Source organism: Oncorhynchus kisutch, unplaced genomic scaffold (assembly GCF_002021735.2).
Source record: "Oncorhynchus kisutch isolate 150728-3 unplaced genomic scaffold, Okis_V2 scaffold1192, whole genome shotgun sequence".
Taxonomy (NCBI): Eukaryota; Metazoa; Chordata; class Actinopteri; order Salmoniformes; family Salmonidae; genus Oncorhynchus; species Oncorhynchus kisutch.
In genome coordinates, this window is record NW_022263137.1 from 699 (window position 1) to 20,314 (window position 19,616).

The 19,616-nt window shown below is 45.4% G+C and overlaps 2 protein-coding genes across 4 annotated transcripts; both read right to left on the reverse strand.

Annotated features, from left to right (window-relative positions):
- Positions 1 to 3,240: 3,240 nt before the first annotated feature.
- LOC116365189 (pyrroline-5-carboxylate reductase 1, mitochondrial) lies at positions 3,241 to 14,042 on the reverse strand. 3 transcript variants are annotated; one of them, XM_031817905.1, is made up of 8 exons: positions 13,880 to 14,042; positions 13,568 to 13,653; positions 11,825 to 11,895; positions 11,409 to 11,588; positions 8,242 to 8,463; positions 7,568 to 7,660; positions 6,759 to 6,922; positions 3,241 to 5,992 (listed from the first exon to the last, which is right to left on the reverse strand). In XM_031817905.1, exons 2-8 carry the CDS (start codon positions 13,632 to 13,634, stop codon positions 5,827 to 5,829), a joined length of 963 nt encoding a protein of 320 aa, XP_031673765.1. In that variant the 5' UTR covers positions 13,635 to 13,653; positions 13,880 to 14,042; the 3' UTR covers positions 3,241 to 5,826. The 3 variants fall into 3 exon arrangements, with proteins under 3 accessions (XP_031673765.1, XP_031673766.1, XP_031673767.1); XM_031817906.1 differs by having other exon boundaries at positions 13,796 to 13,910; XM_031817907.1 differs by lacking the exon at positions 11,825 to 11,895 and having other exon boundaries at positions 3,616 to 5,992; positions 13,880 to 13,997.
- A 696-nt stretch (positions 14,043 to 14,738) lies between these two features.
- Positions 14,739 to 19,116, reverse strand: LOC116365190 (myeloid-associated differentiation marker-like protein 2). Its single transcript, XM_031817908.1, has one exon. It carries the CDS (start codon positions 18,006 to 18,008, stop codon positions 17,085 to 17,087), a length of 924 nt encoding a protein of 307 aa, XP_031673768.1. The 5' UTR covers positions 18,009 to 19,116; the 3' UTR covers positions 14,739 to 17,084.
- Positions 19,117 to 19,616: the final 500 nt, after the last annotated feature.

Below are 19,616 nucleotides of genomic sequence, written 5' to 3' on the forward strand. Positions count from 1 at the left end.
ATTGATGCTGCCACCCCGCTGCTTCTCGGTTGGGATGGGGTTCTTTCGGCTTGCAAGCCTCCCCCTTGTATCCTTCACCAAACATAACGATGGCCATTATTGCCAAACCGTTCTATTTTGTTTCATCGGACCAGAGGACATTTCTCCAAAAAGTACGATCTTTGTCCCCATGTGCAGTTGCAAACCGTAGTCTGGCTTTTTTTATGCCCGGTTTTGGAGCCGTGGCTTCCTCCTTGCTGAGCGGCCTTTCAGGTTATGTCGATATAGGACTCATTTTACTGTGTATAGATACTTTTGTACCTGTTTCCTCCAGCATCTCACAAGGTCTTTTGCTGTTGTTCTGGGATTTATTTGCACTTTTCGCAACCCAACGAACGTTCATCCTCTAGAAGACAGAACCGTGTCTCCTTCCTGAGTGGTATAGACGCTGCTGTGGGTCCCATGGTGTTTGATCCTACTTGCGTACTATTGTTTGTACAAATGAATGTGGTACCTTCAAGTGTTTGGAAATTGCTCCAAGGATGAACAAGACTTGTGGAGGTCTCAATTGTTTCCTGAGGGTCTTGACTGACTTCTTAAAAGGTTCCCATGATGTCAAGTAAAGAGGCACTGAGTTTGAAGGTAGGCCTTGAAACTACATCCACAGGTACACCCTCTAATTGACTCAAATGATGTAAATTAGCATGTCAGAAGCTTCTAAAGCTATGACATAATTTTCTGGAATTTTTCCAAGCTGTTTAAAGGCACAGTCAACTAGTGTACGTAAACCTCTGACCCACTGGAATTGGTGAAACAGTGAATTATAAATTGAATAATCTGTCTGTAAACAATTGTTGGAACAATTACTTGTGTCATGCACAAAGTAGATGTCCTAACCGACTTGCCAAAACTATCGTTTTTTAAGAAATTTGTGGAGTGGTTGAAAAACAAGTTTTTAATGAACCTTAGTGTATGTAAACTTCAGACTTCAACTGTATATATAACCTTTCACATTAATTACATTTATTAATTTTTTTACCATTTGGAAGTTCTTAATTATATGTATGCATCATTTGTCAATGTCCTTGTATGTCTTGATGATACTCAGAAACATGTATCTACCACATCAAAATCTTCACATTGTTCTTAAGATAATTCCTCAAATAATCATATAAGGATCACATATGGGAAAGTCAACAATATCAATTGCAATTTAATACACCTTTGCCTCAAAAATATGCACCGTGATGGTAATGACTTAGCGTTGTGGTAATAAATAAAGGCTAAATATATATATTTTTAAATGAAATTACATTTCATATAAAACTGATTTAAAATACCATTAAACATTTGAATGTCACAGTTGTAGATTGAAGATATAGAACAGACCATTCGTCTGGTGTTGAGGTCATGGTATTGTGCAGACCAATTAAGTTCTTACACACCGATCTCAACAAACCATTTCTGTGTGGACCTCGCTTTGTGATGCTGCTATTTTATTTATTTTTATTTATTTACCTTTATTTTACCTTATTTTACCTTTATTTTACTAGGCAAGTCAGTTAAGAACAAATTCTTATTTTCAATGACGGCCTAGTGGGTTAACTGCCTGTTCAGGGGCAGAACGACAGATTTTGTACCTTGTCAGCTCGGGGACTTGAACTTACAACCTTTCGGTTACTAGTCCAATGCTCTAACCACTAGGCTACCCTGCCGCCCCATGCTGCTACAGGAAAGGGCCTTCACCAAAAATGTTGCCACAAAGTTGGAAGCACAAAATTGTCTAGAATGTCATTGTACGTTGTAGTGTTAAGATTTCCCTTCACTGAAACTAAGGGGCCTAGCCCAAATCATGAAAAACAGCCCCAGACCATTATTCCTCCTCCACCAAACTTCACAGTTGGCACTCTACATTGGGGCAGATTTCTTTCATCGGACTGTCAAATAGTGAAGCATGATTTATCTCTCCAGAGAACGCATTTCCACTGCTCCAGAGTCCAATGGCAGTGAGCTTTACACCACTCCAGCCAACACTTGGCATTTCAAATGGTGATCGTATGCTTGCTACATGCTTCAGCACTCAGAGATCCCATTCTGTGAGCGTGTGTGGCCTACCTCTTCGCGGCTGAGCCATTGTTGCTCCTAGACATTTCCACTTAATAATAACAGCACGTACAGTTGACCAGGGCAGCTCTAGCAGGGTAGAAATTTGACAAACTGACTTGTTGGAAAATGTGGCACCCTATGTCAGTGCTAAGTTGAAGGTCACTGAGCTCTTCAGTACGGGCCATTCTACTGCCAATGTTTGTCTATAGAGACTGCATGGCTGTGTTCAATTTTATATACCTTTTAGCAACGGGTGTTGCTGAAATTCCCGAATCCCCGCAGCATGATGCTGTCACCACCATGCTTCGCCGTAGGGATGGTGCCAGGTTTCCTCCAGATGTGACACTTGGCTCCCAGGCCAAAGAGTTAAATCTTGGTTTCATCAGACCAGAGTATCTTGTTTCTCATGGTCTGAGAGTCTTTAGGTGCCTTTTGGCAAACTCCAAGTGGGTTGTCATGTGCCTTTTACTAAGGAGTGGCTGCAGAGATGGTTGTCCTTCTGGAAGGTTCTACCATCTCCACAGAGGAACTCTAGAGCTCTGTCAGAGTGACCAATCGGGTTCTTGGTCACCTCCCTGACCAAGGCCCTTTCCCCCCGATTGTTCAGTTTGGCCGGGCAGCCAGCTCTAGAAAGAGTCTTGGTGGTTCCAAACCTCTTCATTTTGAGGATGATGGAGGCTACTGTGTTCTTGTGGACTGTCAACGATGCAGAATTGTTTTGGTACCCTTCCCCAGATCTGTGCCTCAACACAAATCTGTCTCAGCACTCAACAGACAATTCCTTTAACCTCACGGCTTGGTTTTTGCTCTGACTTGCACTGTCAACTGTGGGATATAGACACACAGTGTGTACCTTTCCAAATCATGTCCAATCAATTGAATTGACCACAGGTGGACTCCAATCAAGTTGTAGGACCGGCTCAAGGATAATCAATGGAAACAGGATGCACCTGAGCTCAATTTCAAGTCTCATAGCAAAGGGTCTGAATACCTACATAAATAAGGTATTTCTGTATTTGATTTATTTGCAAAAATGTCTAAAAACTGTTTTTCACTTTGTCATTGTGGGGTAGTGTGTAGATTGCTGAGATGTTTTTATTTTTAAATCCATTATAGAAAGCAGTAATGTAACAAAATGTGGAAAAGGGGTCAGAATACTTTCCGAAGGCACTGTATATAGTTTCCATTTATTTAACTCTTTTATTTTTTAAACGGGTGCATTAAATATTTTCTAATTAGCAAGACTTTTGTAAGTGTAATGCATAGTAGAATGTCAAAAGCCTGGGTGTGAGACAGGACAAAAACAGTGCAAAACAGTGAATTCCAGACATGAAATGCTTTATAAAATAAAGAATATTGAAAGCTGAAAGAAAAAGTTTAGGTTATAGTCTCGATGTGAAGAAAAAAAATCTAAATTAACATTTTATCTTAATCTAACCCTGAGACACAAAAAGGCCAGTATTTGCAAAATCACCCATATATGCATACAGGCTACAGGAAAATAGTTTAAATAATTTAATTAATCATGAACGTTTTGGAAATAACATTTAATAAAACAGATCTAGACTTTATATATTTTGTGAACAAAATGTGTAAACTCTTACACGTTCAGCATATTCATGTATTTCACTTTGTATTGGCCTAATAGTACCACTTCCACCTTGTAAACAGTAATATGCCAGTCAAATATGTAAAAGGACTGAATGTAAAATGTCTTATGTAAAATACTGTAGTCTACCTACTGTGTATGAGTAACAATGATTGCTACCATCTTGAACAAGTCTCTCACACAAAGGAGATGTGTTTGTGTGTAGCAAGTCTATCTTGCAAAAGAGATTCATCTACACTGAACAGAAATATAAAAGCAGCATGTAAAAGTGTTCCATGAACTGAAAACATTTTTTTTTAAATCACAGAAATGCTCCATATGCACAAAAATGCTTCTCAATGTTGTGCAAATATTTGTTTACATCACTGTTAGTGAGCATTTCTCCTTTGCCAAGATAATCCCTCCACCTGACAGGTGTGACATATCAAGAAGCTGATTAAACAGCAAGATCGTTATACAGGTGTACCTTGTGCTGGGGACAAAAGGCCATGTAGTTGTCACAACACAATGCCAGAGCTGACTGCAGGAATCTGCACCAGAGCTGTTGCCACAGAATTTAATGTTAATTTCTCTACTGTCGTTTTAGAGAATTTGGCAGTACATCCAACCTGCCTCACAACTGCAGACCATGTGTATGGCGTCATGTGGGCGAGTAGCTTGCTGATGTCATCATTGTGAACAGTGCCCCATGGTGGCGACCCTGGTTATGGTATGGGTAGGCATAAACTACGAACAACAAACACAATTGCATTTTATCGATGGCAATTTGAACAAACAAAAATACCATGAGATTCTGAGGCCCATTGTGAGGCCCATTTTTATTAAGGCATCTTTGTCAAACAGATGCATATCTGTATCCCCAGTCATTTAAAGTCCATAGATTAGGGCCTCATGAATTTATTTACATTGAATGATTCTCTGTGACTGTAACTGTAAAATCTTTGAAATTGTTGCATGTTCCGTTTATATTTTTGTTCAGTATAGATAGATATCTATATGTGTGTAACTTTTGTAACATGAATGACTCCCATCTTGAACAAGTCTATTTTAAAGAAGATATACATCAACAAGACAAACCTGGATAAAGAAAAGTTCAATAGGATTCCCATTTTGTTGTGGTTTCCAAGTGTGTCTAAACAGTGTTGCTCCTTCTACAAACTCCCTCAGTCAGGCTAAAATGATGAACATACTAAAGCTGTGATATAATCTCTCAATCAAGCAAAGAAAATAGCCAGAAAATGAAGAGATAAACAACAATAGAAAACAGGGACCTTTGCTGTTTAGCAACAGACCAAAATAGTTCCAGTAAGACTGTACATAATGTAGGACCTAACAATCTGTCTAACGGAACATATAGGCACACATTCTATGAAACAGAAGCTATAGATAGCTAAGCACATAAGACAGCCAACTCCACATCTGTCTCTGTGTTTCTACTGAAAGGGAGTGGGCGGCAGGTAACCTAGAGGTAAGTACGTTCCAACAGTAACCGATAGATACCTGGTTCGAGTCCCGAGCCGACTAGGTGAAAAATCTGTTCACGTGCCCTTGAGCAAGGCACTTGACCATAATTGCTCCTGTAAGTCGCTCTGGATAAGAGCATCTGCTAAATGGCTAAAATGTAAAGGAATTGTGACCTGTTGCTCATCACCATGTTGGTCCATCTTAACTGTCTATGTTCGTCTTCTTCCCCCGGTCACCTCCTACCGCTTTTCTCCTTCATCTGCACTGATATGACAACACTGGACAGGTGAAAGCCATCATGCCTATTAGGAACTTGCTTTTACCTGTCCAGATGTTTCTAGTCAGTGAACATGGAAGGAGAGCAGGAGAAGTGACCCTTCACCCTACATCCTCTATTGCTGCTTTAAGTTTCTCCTCACATTTATGAAGCTGTCATTTAGGCCCCTCCTCTCAGCTGGCATGCTATAACCATAACAAATGTTTTAGTGTTGAAATCATATGTTCAGCGGCGTTTTGAGGGTCTCTTCCTGGGGCGTATCACTAGGAAGCAAAAAGACCGAAACAGGGAGGAACTACCTGAACTTGTTTTTGCTGCTAAATGTTTTGATATGGTCTGCAATGCACAAATGAATTCACCACTGTTCTGTGATCAGAGCCACTCAGTTCAATTACTTCTTATGCCTGGGGTTGCTGCTGTTGAACAGGCTGATCCCAGATCCCGTCCGGACGCCCACCCCTGTTCCCACCCCTGGCTGCTGCAGAACCTTGTCCAGCGTAGTCTTCTTGATGGCCGCAGGAGAGATCTTCTCCTGGTCAGCCAAGAACTGGAGCTCCCTGATTGAAAGAAACAAAATAAATGTACACTACCTTTTACTCTTAACAGATCCCGACATCAAGTCAAATATTCACACACTGACACTCCCGTTTGAGCCACATCATTTAAAAGAGATGGGACTTTTCTCATGGAGTGTGTCTACTATCTGTTAGTTACAAAAAGTTCAGACATATGCATCTAGCACCCTCTGCTGTCTAAACAATAGCATCCAGACATACAACAGAGCACTATGATACAGACATTAAACAAACATTCAAATGATTATTATTTTTATACAAAACATGTCTGGTTCCCTGAACCCAGATTTAGACCAGTCCTGGACTAAAAGCACACTCAATGGAGAATCTCCAATAAAAGTGCTTGTAGGTTGGTTGAATCTGGGTTGGGGAAACCCGACCCATAGCCTAGCTGACATAGTGCTACATCAGTCTTATGTGGTTATATCAAAAAGCTACATTTTGTTAAATGCTATGTCCAGAGACCTACTGGCCTCACCATACCACCAGCCATGGCTTATCCACAAAGATCCAACATATTGAATGTTGCAGATAGAAATGTAACAGACTTGACATGGTTCTTTATTCTTCACGACAGGGGATCATGTCTACTCTACCACGCAGATTTCTATCTGCACATTCCAGTTTGATTTCCAGGACACAGACTTAGCCTAGTCCTCAACTAAAAAGCATTTTCTATGGAGATTTTCCATTGGAAGTGCTTTTTAGTTCAGGAAACTGTCTTTTTGTAAAGTGGTACCCAGCCTACCTGGTCCTAATGCACGAGGCCTCCACAGCGTTGATGAGCAGGGCGCGGAATCCCCCACTCTCCATGACGTGCAGGGCGTGAATGGTGGCGCCCCCTGGGGAGCAAACGTTGTCCTTCAGCTGGCCAGGGTGCTGCTCCGAGTCCAACAGCATTTTGGCTGCTCCCTATGGGAAAGACAAAATAGAGACATGAACATACTGTGGTGAATTTGGGCATAGCCTCGACCGGGGAACTGGAACCCGGGTCCCTGTGAGCGACAGTAACACATCTTAACTGTTACACCAAGAGATCCAAACCCATTGACGAGGTTGCTAGGTATACCAAGGTTGCTTCAATATGGTACACTCTACAGTCAAGCAAACATTTGCAAGGCTCATAGTTATAAGATGTCAAACTCAAGAGAAGAACTCTCCACATTTTTGCTCAGATGCAATAGATTTCTTTCAAGATGTTTCCAGATCAGAATGTGATGTATAATAAAAAAAGAAAGCATTCACAAGCAGTCCTCAAAAGAGATTTCTGACAGATTATATTCAGGGCTTGTCTGATTGTTAGTCTCTGTTCAGCATTTACATTCCCCTCATTGTACTCTGTGTCATTTGCCAAAGATAGCTGTGGGCGTTATCGAATCAGGATCAAATCCTCTGATCTCCTCAAGCTCATTAATGACAGAATGTTCATATTTGAAGAAAGACCAGTCTCTTTGGCAAATGACAATGTGTACAAGGAGTGTAATGTTACAGAGACTGGTACCAAGACTAATTCAGGACTAGACGTTCATAGAGAATGCATGTAGATGATGTTCTCACCAGCAGGGCCTGTGCTCCAAGCCGTATAGCCAGTCTCCTGGGCAGACCCATTTTAACCCCCCCGTCAGCAAGCGCTTCCACAGCTGTAAATGCCTATAGGGAGACAGACGAACACACACTTATCATATGCACACTCATCACATGTATAAAACACAGTTCGAAATGGGCTCTAGAGATTATAGAATAGAGAAAAGAGTTAACAGAAATGACTAGCCAGCCAGTAGTTTAAGCTGGCATAGTAGGTGTTCTCCTAGGAGCTAGGCAAGGTCCAGTTCTTATAACCAATTACTTGCATGGTCGATCATGAAAATCATGAGCTAAAATAGCTTTACAACCCAAAGGTATGGTTGTAGCCCACTGGGCTAACCTAGGCATTAGCTTGGGGAGCTAGTCTTCTGGTGTCAGGAGAGGTCAGTCATCCCACAGGCGGGGTTTACTGAACCACCTCAGTTACAGTGACAGACATGCAACGCACAATTCAAAAAAAGAGTTATCTTGTTGCAGGTGCGTGGGTATAATGTGGTATCTGAAAAGAAAGGAGAAACCTGCACACTACACCTGCTCGTACTGTATCACTTTTAATCACAGTTTATTAAAGCATGTCGGCCTCTTGGCGTTCAGAGCGTTTTTGATAGTAAATGTAAAATAGAAACTACAATAAGATAACCACTCACATAGGCAGGTCCACTGCCACTGAGTCCGGTGACGGCATCGATCAGGTCCTCCTCCACCTCCGTGCAGTAGCCCACACTGGCCATCAGCTGCTCCAGCAGCCTCCCGTCCTCTAGCTCGGCGTGGGTACCCGTGGCGTAGACCGTGGCTCCCTCCCGAACCACCACCGGGGTGTTGGTCATGCATCGCATCACCTTGGGGAACGGGCGGTACTGGAGCAGTTTCTGCAAAGGGCAGGGGGAGAATAACACTGAAGTTAAGATTACTTGATAGAAACATGAGGGAACGCTTCATGAAAACGGTCTCTGCAGTGAAACGTCCTTTTTTTACCCCCTTTTTCTCCCCAATTTCGCGGTATCCACTTGTTAGTAGTTACCGTCTTGTCTCATCGCTACAACTCCCGTACGGACTCGGGAGAGGCGAAGGTCGAGAGCCATGCGTCCTCCCGAAACACAACCCAACCGCACTGCTTCTTAACACAGCGCGCATCCAACCCGGAAGCCAGCCGCACCAATGTGTCGGAGGAAACACCGTACACCTAGCAACCTGGTCAGCGCGCACTGCGCCCGGCCCGCCACAGGAGTCACTAGTGCGGCCAAACCCTCCCTAACCCAGACGATGCTAGGCCAATTGTGCGTTGCCCCATGGACCTCCCGGTCGCGGCTGGCTGCGACATAGCCTGGGCTCGAACCCAAAGTCTCTGGTGGCACAGCTAGCACTACGATGCAGTGCCTTAGACCACTGCGCCACTCGGGAGTCCGGAAACTTCCTTTTTGAATACATTTTTTTATTTGAATTGCAATGACTTGGATATGTAGTTGTGTGGGGGCCAACCCAGATACAAGTATGTGAACACCCCTTCAAATGAGTGGATTCAGCTATTTCAGCCACACCCGTTACTGACAGGTGTATAAAGTCGAGCATACAGCCATACAAGCACCACAGAGAAACATTGGCAGTAGAATGGCGCGTACCGAATAGCTCAGTCCTTTCCAACAAGTCAGTTCGTCACATTTCTGCCCTGCTAGTGTTGCCCCGGTCAACTGTAAGTGCTGTTATTGTGAAGTGGAAATGTCTAGGAGCAACAACGGCTCAGCCGCAAAGTGGTAGGCCACGCAAGCTCATAGAACGGGACCACTGAGTGCTGAAGCGAGTAGCGTGTAAAAATTCTCTGTCCTCGTTTGCAACCCTCACTACTAAGTTCCAATATGCCTCTGGAAGAAACGTCAGCACAAGAACTGTTCGACGGGAGCGTCATGAAATGGGTTTCCATGGCCGAGCAGCCGCACGCACACAAGCCGAAGATCACCATGCGCAATGCCAAGGGTCGACTGGTGTGGTTTATAGCTCGCCGCCATTGGACTCTGGAGCAGTGGAGATGCGTTCTCTGGAGTGATACATCACGCTTCACCATCTGGCAGTCCGATGGACAAATCTGTGGGGGAAATCAACTCCATATTAATACTGGTGATTTTGGAATGAGATGTTCGACGAGCAGGTGCCCACATACATTTGGACATGTAGTGTATATCCTTACTCATCTTTGCTTACAATCATATCAGAAATAACCTGCCTAATGACTCACAACTTCAACATGCTCTAAAAGTAGGCAAGTGTTTTCCATCATTCTCTGTGCCCCAGATTACACAGGACACAGAATTCTCAGAGGCCTCATCTCGTGACAATCCAACCTTGAACAGTCTCAAACTGCTGAATCTCTCTCTACGTACTGAAAGTAGCAGATGTCTCACTGTTACCATGTTCAATTGAAAGTTGTATCAGGTTCATATCAACCAAAGTCTGTAATGATGCATGCACATGTATACAGCATTCAGAATGACTATATAATGTTGACACTCAGAAGAATCATTTGCCTTTGAGCCATGCCTTTTTCAGCCACCTTGCTATTGGCCTTTTTCACATGACCACTTGTAACCCAAAGCTCTGTATTAAAACATTTACTTCCACCAGATCCTAGAAGTCTAGTCTCCTCTTTTACCTTTTCAATGTCAACTTACTACTGCAGAATTACAGTTTACAGTTGTTTTTAACATACCACTCGCACACTGACTGGAAACTGCTCTGGATAAGAGTGTCTGCTAATGGACTAAAATGTAATGTAAATGTCACTAAGACAGGGTTAAGTTAACGACAAATACCACTGAGCTACGGAACTACAGTATCAAAGGTAGATTTTAGTTTAGAAGTAGTGTATTAGGCACATCCAGTAACTTGCAGGTGCAGCGTACAAAAGTAAAAGACAATATAGAAAGATAAGATACCCACAAACAGTTGAACGCTTCCCCAGTTTTCTTGTGCAACGTTTTGAACCAAGACCTTTCCGGCATTACAAAAAGCTGGTTCTCTCAAATATCACAGTATGAATCTATCCTGATTCTCTATTTGTCAGTGTCTTGTGAGAGCGCATGACTGTTCATCAGATTGCAGTGTGTGGCAGCTTTCCCAGTATCAGGACAGAGGGCTGAGGTATTTTCAGCGGGAACAGAATGGAAGGGCGATTCATGTTGTAGCAGCCGGAAGTTGTCCGGCTGTACGGTAGTCACTGAGGGGGCAGGGAGAGAATCTCAATGGCATTTCATTGATTTCTTGCATCCTCTCACCTCCTTCAATTGAGATTCTCCCAGGGAGAGGAGAGGGACTTCTGACCTCATCCAATGGGTTTTGAGGACGATGAGAGAGGACACGAGGAATCAAGGAAATGCAATTTACTGGAAGCCTCAGGTTAGGCTATAACAGAGGGCTGTAGCTTCATTGATCTGACAGGATGGAACAAGTTATTTCAAAGCAGGATTCCATCAGAATGCTTTCACCTATCCAATCATATCAGGGGCTTGTTCAATAGGCACCAATCGTAAGAAAACCAGTGAGTTCAATAAGAAATATACATTTCAGTTCTGTTGCAAAACGTTCTGTTCTGTGCTCTAATGAACACGACCCAAATCCGTAGTTCAGTACTGAGGAGAGAGAAAGCGAGAGACAAAGCACTAGCTAAAGTCAACTTTAATTGGATTTCACAGTATGAATCTATCTTGATTTTATATTTTTGTCACCCTTCCGTTTTCTGTTGCAAAACATTTCTAAAGATCTGTAAATCAGTAGAGAGAGAAAGCTCTAGCTAAAGTCGACTTCCACTGGACTCCAAACTGACCTTCTCAATGGAGCTGATGGTGACACCAGCTGCACAGGACACAATGAGGTGGCGGTCCTCAATGTCCGGTCCGATCTCATCCAACACGAAGGGGATGATGTGTGGTTTGACAGCCAGAAACAGAACGTCACTCTTGTTCACCACCTCCTTGTTGCTGGTTGTGAGATTGACACCCATTTTCTGTGTAGAAGAGCACAGACAGTGTTGATCGTTACCCCTCAGTATGACAGCATTTCTAAAATATAATTGAAATGAACAAATGTATTACGTGCTTTTTCTCGCTCTATCTCACTTGTGTGTGTGTGGGATTTCATTTGAGTGTAGCCGATGCGAGATGGTAATAGATATGCTGTAACTGAGGAAACTTATTCCCACAAACATCCAGCACAGCCCAATGACTGATCCATTCTACTCACCCGCAGTCCAGACACTGTGGGAAGATCTGTGTCTGGGGAGCTGGCAGTGATCCTCTGTGTGGCAATGACACCTGCAGGGATGGGAGAGGGGGGGGGGAAATCAACTGGAAAACCCTGGTGGCTGTGTTTCGGACACTGGTGGCCAGCCTTGGCTGCGTTTCAGACACTGGTGGACATTGGCTGCGTTTCAGACACTGGTGGCCAGCCTTGGCTGCGTTTCGGACACTGGTGGCCAGCCTTGGCTGCGTTTCGGACACTGGTGGCCAGCCTTGGCTGCGTTTCGGACACTGGTGGCCAGCCTTGGCTGCGTTTCGGACACTGGTGGCCAGCCTTGGCTGCGTTTCGGACACTGGTGGCCAGCCTTGGCTGCGTTTCGGACACTGGTGGCCAGCCTTGGCTGCGTTTCGGACACTGGTGGCCAGCCTTGGCTGCGTTTCGGACACTGGTGGCCAGCCTTGGCTGCGTTTCGGACACTGGTGGCCAGCCTTGGCTGCGTTTCGGACACTGGTGGCCAGCCTTGGCTGCGTTTCGGACACTGGTGGCCAGCCTTGGCTGCGTTTCGGACACTGGTGGCCAGCCTTGGCTGCGTTTCGGACACTGGTGGCCAGCCTTGGCTGCGTTTCGGACACTGGTGGCCAGCCTTGGCTGCGTTTCGGACACTGGTGGCCAGCCTTGGCTGCGTTTCGGACACTGGTGGCCAGCCTTGGCTGCGTTTCGGACACTGGTGGCCAGCCTTGGCTGCGTTTCGGACACTGGTGGCCAGCCTTGGCTGCGTTTCGGACACTGGTGGCCAGCCTTGGCTGCGTTTCGGACACTGGTGGCCAGCCTTGGCTGCGTTTCGGACACTGGTGGCCAGCCTTGGCTGCGTTTCGGACACTGGTGGCCAGCCTTGGCTGCGTTTCGGACACTGGTGGCCAGCCTTGGCTGCGTTTCGGACACTGGTGGCCAGCCTTGGCTGCGTTTCGGACACTGGTGGCCAGCCTTGGCTGCGTTTCGGACACTGGTGGCCAGCCTTGGCTGCGTTTCGGACACTGGTGGCCAGCCTTGGCTGCGTTTCGGACACTGGTGGCCAGCCTTGGCTGCGTTTCGGACACTGGTGGCCAGCCTTGGCTGCGTTTCGGACACTGGTGGCCAGCCTTGGCTGCGTTTCGGACACTGGTGGCCAGCCTTGGCTGCGTTTCGGATACTGGTGGCCAGCCTTGGCTGCGTTTCGGACACTGGTGGCCAGCCTTGGCTGCGTTTCGGACACTGGTGGCCAGCCTTGGCTGCGTTTCGGACACTGGTGGCCAGCCTTGGCTGCGTTTCGGACACTGGTGGCCAGCCTTGGCTGCGTTTCATGCTCCTCAAAGCATAGCCAGCAGATATGACCTGCTTGCTTACAGCCGCAATAGGGTCAGACAGCATTCCTGTGTATATTAAGACACGGTGGAACCAGCTTGAGATAGTACCTCAATTCAGGGATGAGAAATGTGCTGTACTCCAAATTGTCCGGTTATAAAGAGAAGATTGAATGACTGCTAACAACGAGCAGTTCAATCGTTCAATCTTCTCTGTGTAAGAGTTGGGATAATTGGAACACTCAGAGTAAAAACGCGTTTCTGGATTGAGGTATGTTTTCCGAGCCATATCTCGCTCCAGTTCTGTAGTGTCTTAATATACACATGAATGCTGTCCGACCCTAGTGCAGCTGTAAACAAGCGGGTCGGATCTGCCAGCTATTAAAAACAATGCTTAGATGGTTACCTGCAGCGCTGAATCCCTTCACCAAGGCATGGGCCAACTGACCCGCTCCGATGAACCCCACGCTCATTCTGAAGTTTCTGTTGTTGCTGTGAAGAAAAAAGGACACTGGTAATATCAAGAGACATAAAGGTATACGCAATTACACCCGCCTTGTGTAAACAACAAAGAATATGTAGCATTTACAGTAAACAGTAGTTACTTCCTGATAACAAATGGAATCACAATTACATGCCGTTATGACACAGTTGAAGCAATGGCGACAGCTTCCTGCAACGAAGTAGCCTAAATATTTGACAGACGAATCAAACTTACGGGTGTTGCGACGAATGTATAAATGGTTTCCTTTTCCAATGTTGCCGCCAAACATATAGTTCAACAGAGTTACAGTTGTAACAGCGTTAACATGATTTCCACCCCAAAAACCGACTATGATAATGACATGCGAAGTGACCAATAGACTGAGAGTGTCGCTAAACGTCTAACCAATGACAGTGGCAGCATTCATTTATTGTACAGTTATGGGTGGGTTCTGTAAGGTGTGTACAGCCAGTTGCATCAGCCTTGCAAGTACAGTGGGCGTGGAGAAGAAACCTCTAGGTTACGTTCCAGATCATGCCCTTCTAGTGGCTGAATCCGGAAGAGCATTCATTACCTAAGTATAAAAGCGCCGTCCTTTTATTTACTGCCTTAACACATCGACGTGTTAGTGATAAAATATACTATCAAGGTATTTGCTTCTCTATTTCAGGACACTAATCCTAAAAGGCAGTTAGGCCTATTATAATTCACTCATACATTAGGGAATTATAATGTTGAGATGGTGTTTTCACCATTTAAACGGTAGACTAGTACCAGCATTGTTTTGGGTGTCAGTTGAGGACAGGTGAGGACAGAACAGTTTGAACAGAGCCATCATGGTTTCTTGGCCCCCATTAATCCTAATCAATTCTTCATTAATAAAGGGCATTTTAGTCCAGTAAACCAGTCCATACATCACAGGCTATAATGCTATACAAATGTAAGATCACAGATCCCCTGACAGAGCAGCATTTTGTGTCAGAAACAAAACCTAATATATCTGATTGACTAGATGCATCAGTAATGTTTATGCCTATTACTAGCTAGTCTGCAGCCCACTGTTCATGAAGGTGGAGACAAGAGGAGAGAGATGAACAAGTGCACAGACTAAACAATCTGTTCATTTTAATGACATTTTGAATATTCACAAGTTTCAGAACTTTTCTATGGGTTTAAATCATTGAGTACATCGCATGGCTGTCATTACAATACAGTGTTCAGGGATGTTTTTCAGTGCAGACATCACATATCAAATAGTGGTAGCTGTACCTATGCAGTCAATTCCATAACCTCCCCCCCTTACACACACACACACACACACACACACACACACACACACACACACACACACACACACACACACACACACTATATATTACCAATTTCTTATTGACAGTTGATACACTGAACATTCAGCTCATAATGAATCTACACACTGACTGAACTTGGACTAAAACAAGAGGAGCTGAAGTTGAAACATGCAGTTGGGTGTTAGTATAAACACCAAAAGTACTCAATGATGGAAAGCCAATTCAACACACAACACACAACACATTACATTGTTTATATATTATTGTCATTATTTTAAAAAACATCTTAGTTAAGATAAAAGTTTATTGAAACACAATAAATGAAACAGACTATTTCAAGACATGAAAACAACCCAGTGATGATTTATGACGTCCTTCGATACATAATGGCCGACATGTTCAGAGAACAAAAGCAAAGTACAGAAATGACCATGAACCTCGTTATAATCTTGAAAATGTTTTTCAACAATGTGCATTATTAGAAGGCGACTACATTTTATTGATTGCTCGGTTTACTAAACCTTATAATAGCTTCTTTATAACACAGATTGTAGAGGAAAAGTTTCAGTTTAAATCACACTGCCAGACTGAGGTTTACAGAGTTCTTTCGCATTTAGCACATCGCTTTTGCACTACGAAAATGTCGCCCAACATGTTCAAAGCTCTGAATTAAACCAATGTACTGCACCATTAGACAGAGTGCCTACAACAGTGCTGGCCCCTTGTCTCAGGTTTGTCTTAGAGATTATAATACTGATATGACTGATAATAGTGTTAAGGAATACACTGATGTTAAGACACAACACTGATGTTAAGACATAACCCTAATGTTAAGACGTAACACTGATGTTAAGACATAACCCTAATGTTAAGAGTAACACTGATGTTAACTAAAGACACAACTGTGAAGCTTACAGGGCTAAGTGCCACAAACACAGTTAACTACCCACACTGAAAGGAGGGAAGAAGGGCTACCTAAGTATGATTCCCAATCAGAGACAACGATAGACAGCTGTTCCTGATTGAGAACCATACCCGGCCAAAACAAAAAATAGAATGCCCACCCCACATCACACCCTGACCTAACCAAATAAAACGTCTCTCTAAGGTCAGGGCGTGACACACTGATGTTAAGAAAGATGTAACACTGATGTTAAGAAAGACGTAACACTGATTTTAAGAAAGACAGCACTGATGTTAAGAAAGACATAACACTGATGTTAAGAAAGACAACACTGATGTTAAGAATGACAACACTGATGTTAAGACATAACACTGATGTTAAGAAAGACAGCACTGATGTTAAGAAAGACAACACTGATGTTAAGAAAGACAGCACTGATGTTAAGAAAGACACAGCACTGATGTTAAGAATGACACAACACTGATGTTAAGAAAGACAAACACTGATGTTAAGAAAGACACATCACTGATTTTAAGAAAGACACAACACTGATGTTAAGAAAGACAACACTGATGTTAAGAAAGACACAACACTGATGTTAAGAATGACATAACACGGATGTTAAGAAAGACACAGCACGGATGTTAAGAATGACACAACAAGGCACAAAGCCATAACATCATTGAGGCGATATGTAATCTGTAGTAGGCATGGGGCATTCAGAGGCACTTGAGTGGAGATGCTGTGTGTCATTTCCAGTGTGGTCTCTGTCTGTCTCTGAGGGCCAGGGGTGCAACTCAAAAGTCTATACCCTCTATTCCTCGTATCCCCTCTCCACGCCTCCTCACAACGTCAGAGCGAGGCAGAAGTCCATTCAAATATCGTATCGCCTCTTGTCTTCTCCATTGCTCTCCTCCCTTACCTCGTACGCCGTGTCCAATGAGGAACCGAGGAAAAAACTTTTGAGATTCACCCCAGGAGTGAGGAGGGTAGAGGGGTCCCCAGGACTGAGGAGGGTAGAGGAGTCCCCAGGACTGAGGAGGGGTCCTCAGGCATCAGCGTGGAGTGAGGAGGGTGGAGGGGTCCTCAGGCAGCAGAGTGGAGGGTGGAAGGGTCCTCAAGCAGCGGAGTGGAGTGAGGAGGGTGGAGGGGTCCTCAGGCATCAGCCATTGAGGGAGGAGGGTGAAGGGGTCCTCAGGCAGCAGAGTGCAGGGTGGAGGGGTCCTCAAGCAGCGGAGTGGGAGACAAAGCGGATCCTCTGGGAGTAGATTAGGTCGCTGAAGTACAGCACCATGTTGACATGGGTGAACACCGCCACCACCAGCTTGCTGTCCCAGGGACAGTTCTCCCAGGGACAGCCGTCGGGACGACCCGGCGTGCCATACTTCCTGTCGAAGCTAAAGATGGGCCACACCAGGGCGGCACTCAGGTACAGCAGCGTCGCCAGGAACGTGTAGATGATCACGAAGCGGTCGAAGGGGAAACGCAGGGGCAGAGCCGAGGCTTTTCCTGACACGGTCACAGCGATCACGACCACGGTGATGGAGAAGCACAGGCTGTAGACCACCACGCAGTAATGAGTGGGGATGTGGCGGTTGTACTCGCTGCCGTTGGCCAGGGCCCCAAATATAATGCAGGCCACGAAGGCCTGGACCACCTTGAGCAGGCCTGACATGGTGGCCATGTAGCCCACCACATGGCCGGGTTTGGCCCGGGTCAGGAACACCTCAGCCGCGTAGGCGAAGCAGCAGAAACTGGAGCACACGGTGACAGCGATGCGGTAGTTGCGCACCTCGCAGCCCCCGTCCGACTTGGAGCACTGAGAGCGCAGGAAGTAGACGGGGTAGACTACGGAGGCGGCGACATACATGAGTGTGGCGAGCATGGCGAACGCCACAGTGAGGTTGTCCCAGGAAATGGGCATGCAGCAGGGGAGGCGTGTCACATCCATGGTGAACACCAGCAGGGTCATGGCGAAGCAGAAGCACCACACAAACATGCAGTAGATACCATAGGCGTGGTTGTATCCGGCGCTATGGGCCACCAGGGCTATGATGGTGCAGCCCAGGAGGAGCTGGAGCATACGGGCCGCTCCTAGAGGAGACAGCACCGCCGCCTTGTTCAGGTAGTGTCCGCCTTGGGAGTCCATGGTCACACCTCCTGTCCCCTAATTACCAAAAGCTGTCTGGGTGTATCTTCTTCCCAATGGTGACTCCAGGCAGCCTCCTTCCCTTCAGGTTAGGTGTCGTTGCCCCGGCCTTGGGGGTCTGGGTGTCACTTACACTCAACAATGCCCCCAGGCAGCCTCCTTCCTATGCCCCCAGGCAGCCTCTTTCCTTTGCCCCCAGGCAGCCTCCTTCCTATGCCTCCAGACAGCCCCCCTCCCTCCCTCCCTTCAAGTTGGGTGTCCTTGGCCTGACTCTCCCCCTTTCTCTCTCTCTGTGTGGGGACCTCGCCCTTTGCCTGGCTCTTTTTATAGACAGGTCTAATTACAAATCTCTCTTTATGTTTCCCTGCATGCACCTTGTAATTACTGCAGTGTGTTGGAGATCAGGTTACAGTCGGCCACAATGGTGTTCAACTTACAACGCAGTCAGAGCCTTGAGCAGTGCTGATTTCATCTTCCCTGTCAACAGTTTAGCAATTTTGGATTCTCAAATAACATCAAATCTTGTAACTTCTTTGCTTCTCTAACGGTAATAATTGAATGTTGACCCAAGTGATCTGTCTAGTTTCTTACAGATGCTTGTATCAATAATCACATATCGAGGTAAAGTCACAGATCGAGATTGACGGTGGCCAGATATAACATTACCCTTGTGTTTTAACTGAAAAGTCCAACTCAGTCACAAAGGGTCTTGTCATTCACTTCTCCTTCAGGTTATGGAAGCGCAACAAGTTCCTCGCTCCCAACACGTCACTCCAGAGATCCAGAGCCCAACAATCCATCAACAGGCTCATTGAAACGCAGTACAGTTACATGAACATGGGGGAGTCCTCCGATAATAACCCATTATAGAACGGGGGGGGTAGGTTGTTGTTCTGGTTGTAGTCCTGTGTCCCATGTGGGCAGCTGTACTTGGCTTGTCAAGGTCCAATACTGATCAGCTCTGTCCTTGTAATCCTTCCACTGCCAGGACCTAAGCTCCCTGGAAAAGTCCTCCTCACTGTCTGATCTCTGTCTCGTGTCTCTTCTTCTCTCTCTCACACGCTATTTCTCTCTCCCTCCCTCCCTCTTTCTCTCTCTCCCACTGCCTCTCACCCTCTCTCCTGATGTGTTCTCTCTCTCTCAAATACACACACACACCCTCTCTCTCCTACATGACAGTATGTGCCCCATAGGCTGCTAGGGAAAGTTATTTAAATGACTGCTCTGCCCAGCTCAGGGTTATGGGCCAGGCCGGGTCTATAAATAGGGGACTATATTCCACAGAGGAATGGGGTGGGAGCCCACATGTCCAGGTCCGCCCCCATCAGGCACCAGCGTGGAGAGTCGTGTTTCTGGGACAGAGGGAACTTACTTAGAGTCAGACTCTCTCTCTCTCTCTTTTTCTGTTTCTCTCTATCATGCTCAGTCTCTCACTGGGAGACTGCCTGGCATTTATCCCCAACGTAATGACAGGGGAAAGAGCCCAAGACGGCCATTTGGGCCAGCAGTTATATACAGGTCCTAGGGACGATTATACATGAGATACTAGTAGCTACCAGCTTTGAGCTGAGTTTTGAGATTGAGTTTCATGTGACAGTCAAGGTATAG

Coding starts and splice junctions, on each gene's coding strand:
- LOC116365189 (XM_031817905.1), bottom strand. CDS start 13,634: ATGAGCGTGGGGTTCATCGGAGCGGGTCAGTTGGCCCATGCCTTGGTG. Junction 11,589..11,824: donor CCACAGTGTCTGGACTGCGG/GTGAGTAGAATG, acceptor TCTTCTACACAG/AAAATGGGTGTCAATCTCAC. Junction 7,661..8,241: donor GTGGCAGTGGACCTGCCTAT/GTGAGTGGTTAT, acceptor GTCTCCCTATAG/GCATTTACAGCTGTGGAAGC.
- LOC116365190 (XM_031817908.1), bottom strand. CDS start 18,008: ATGGACTCCCAAGGCGGACACTACCTGAACAAGGCGGCGGTGCTGTCT.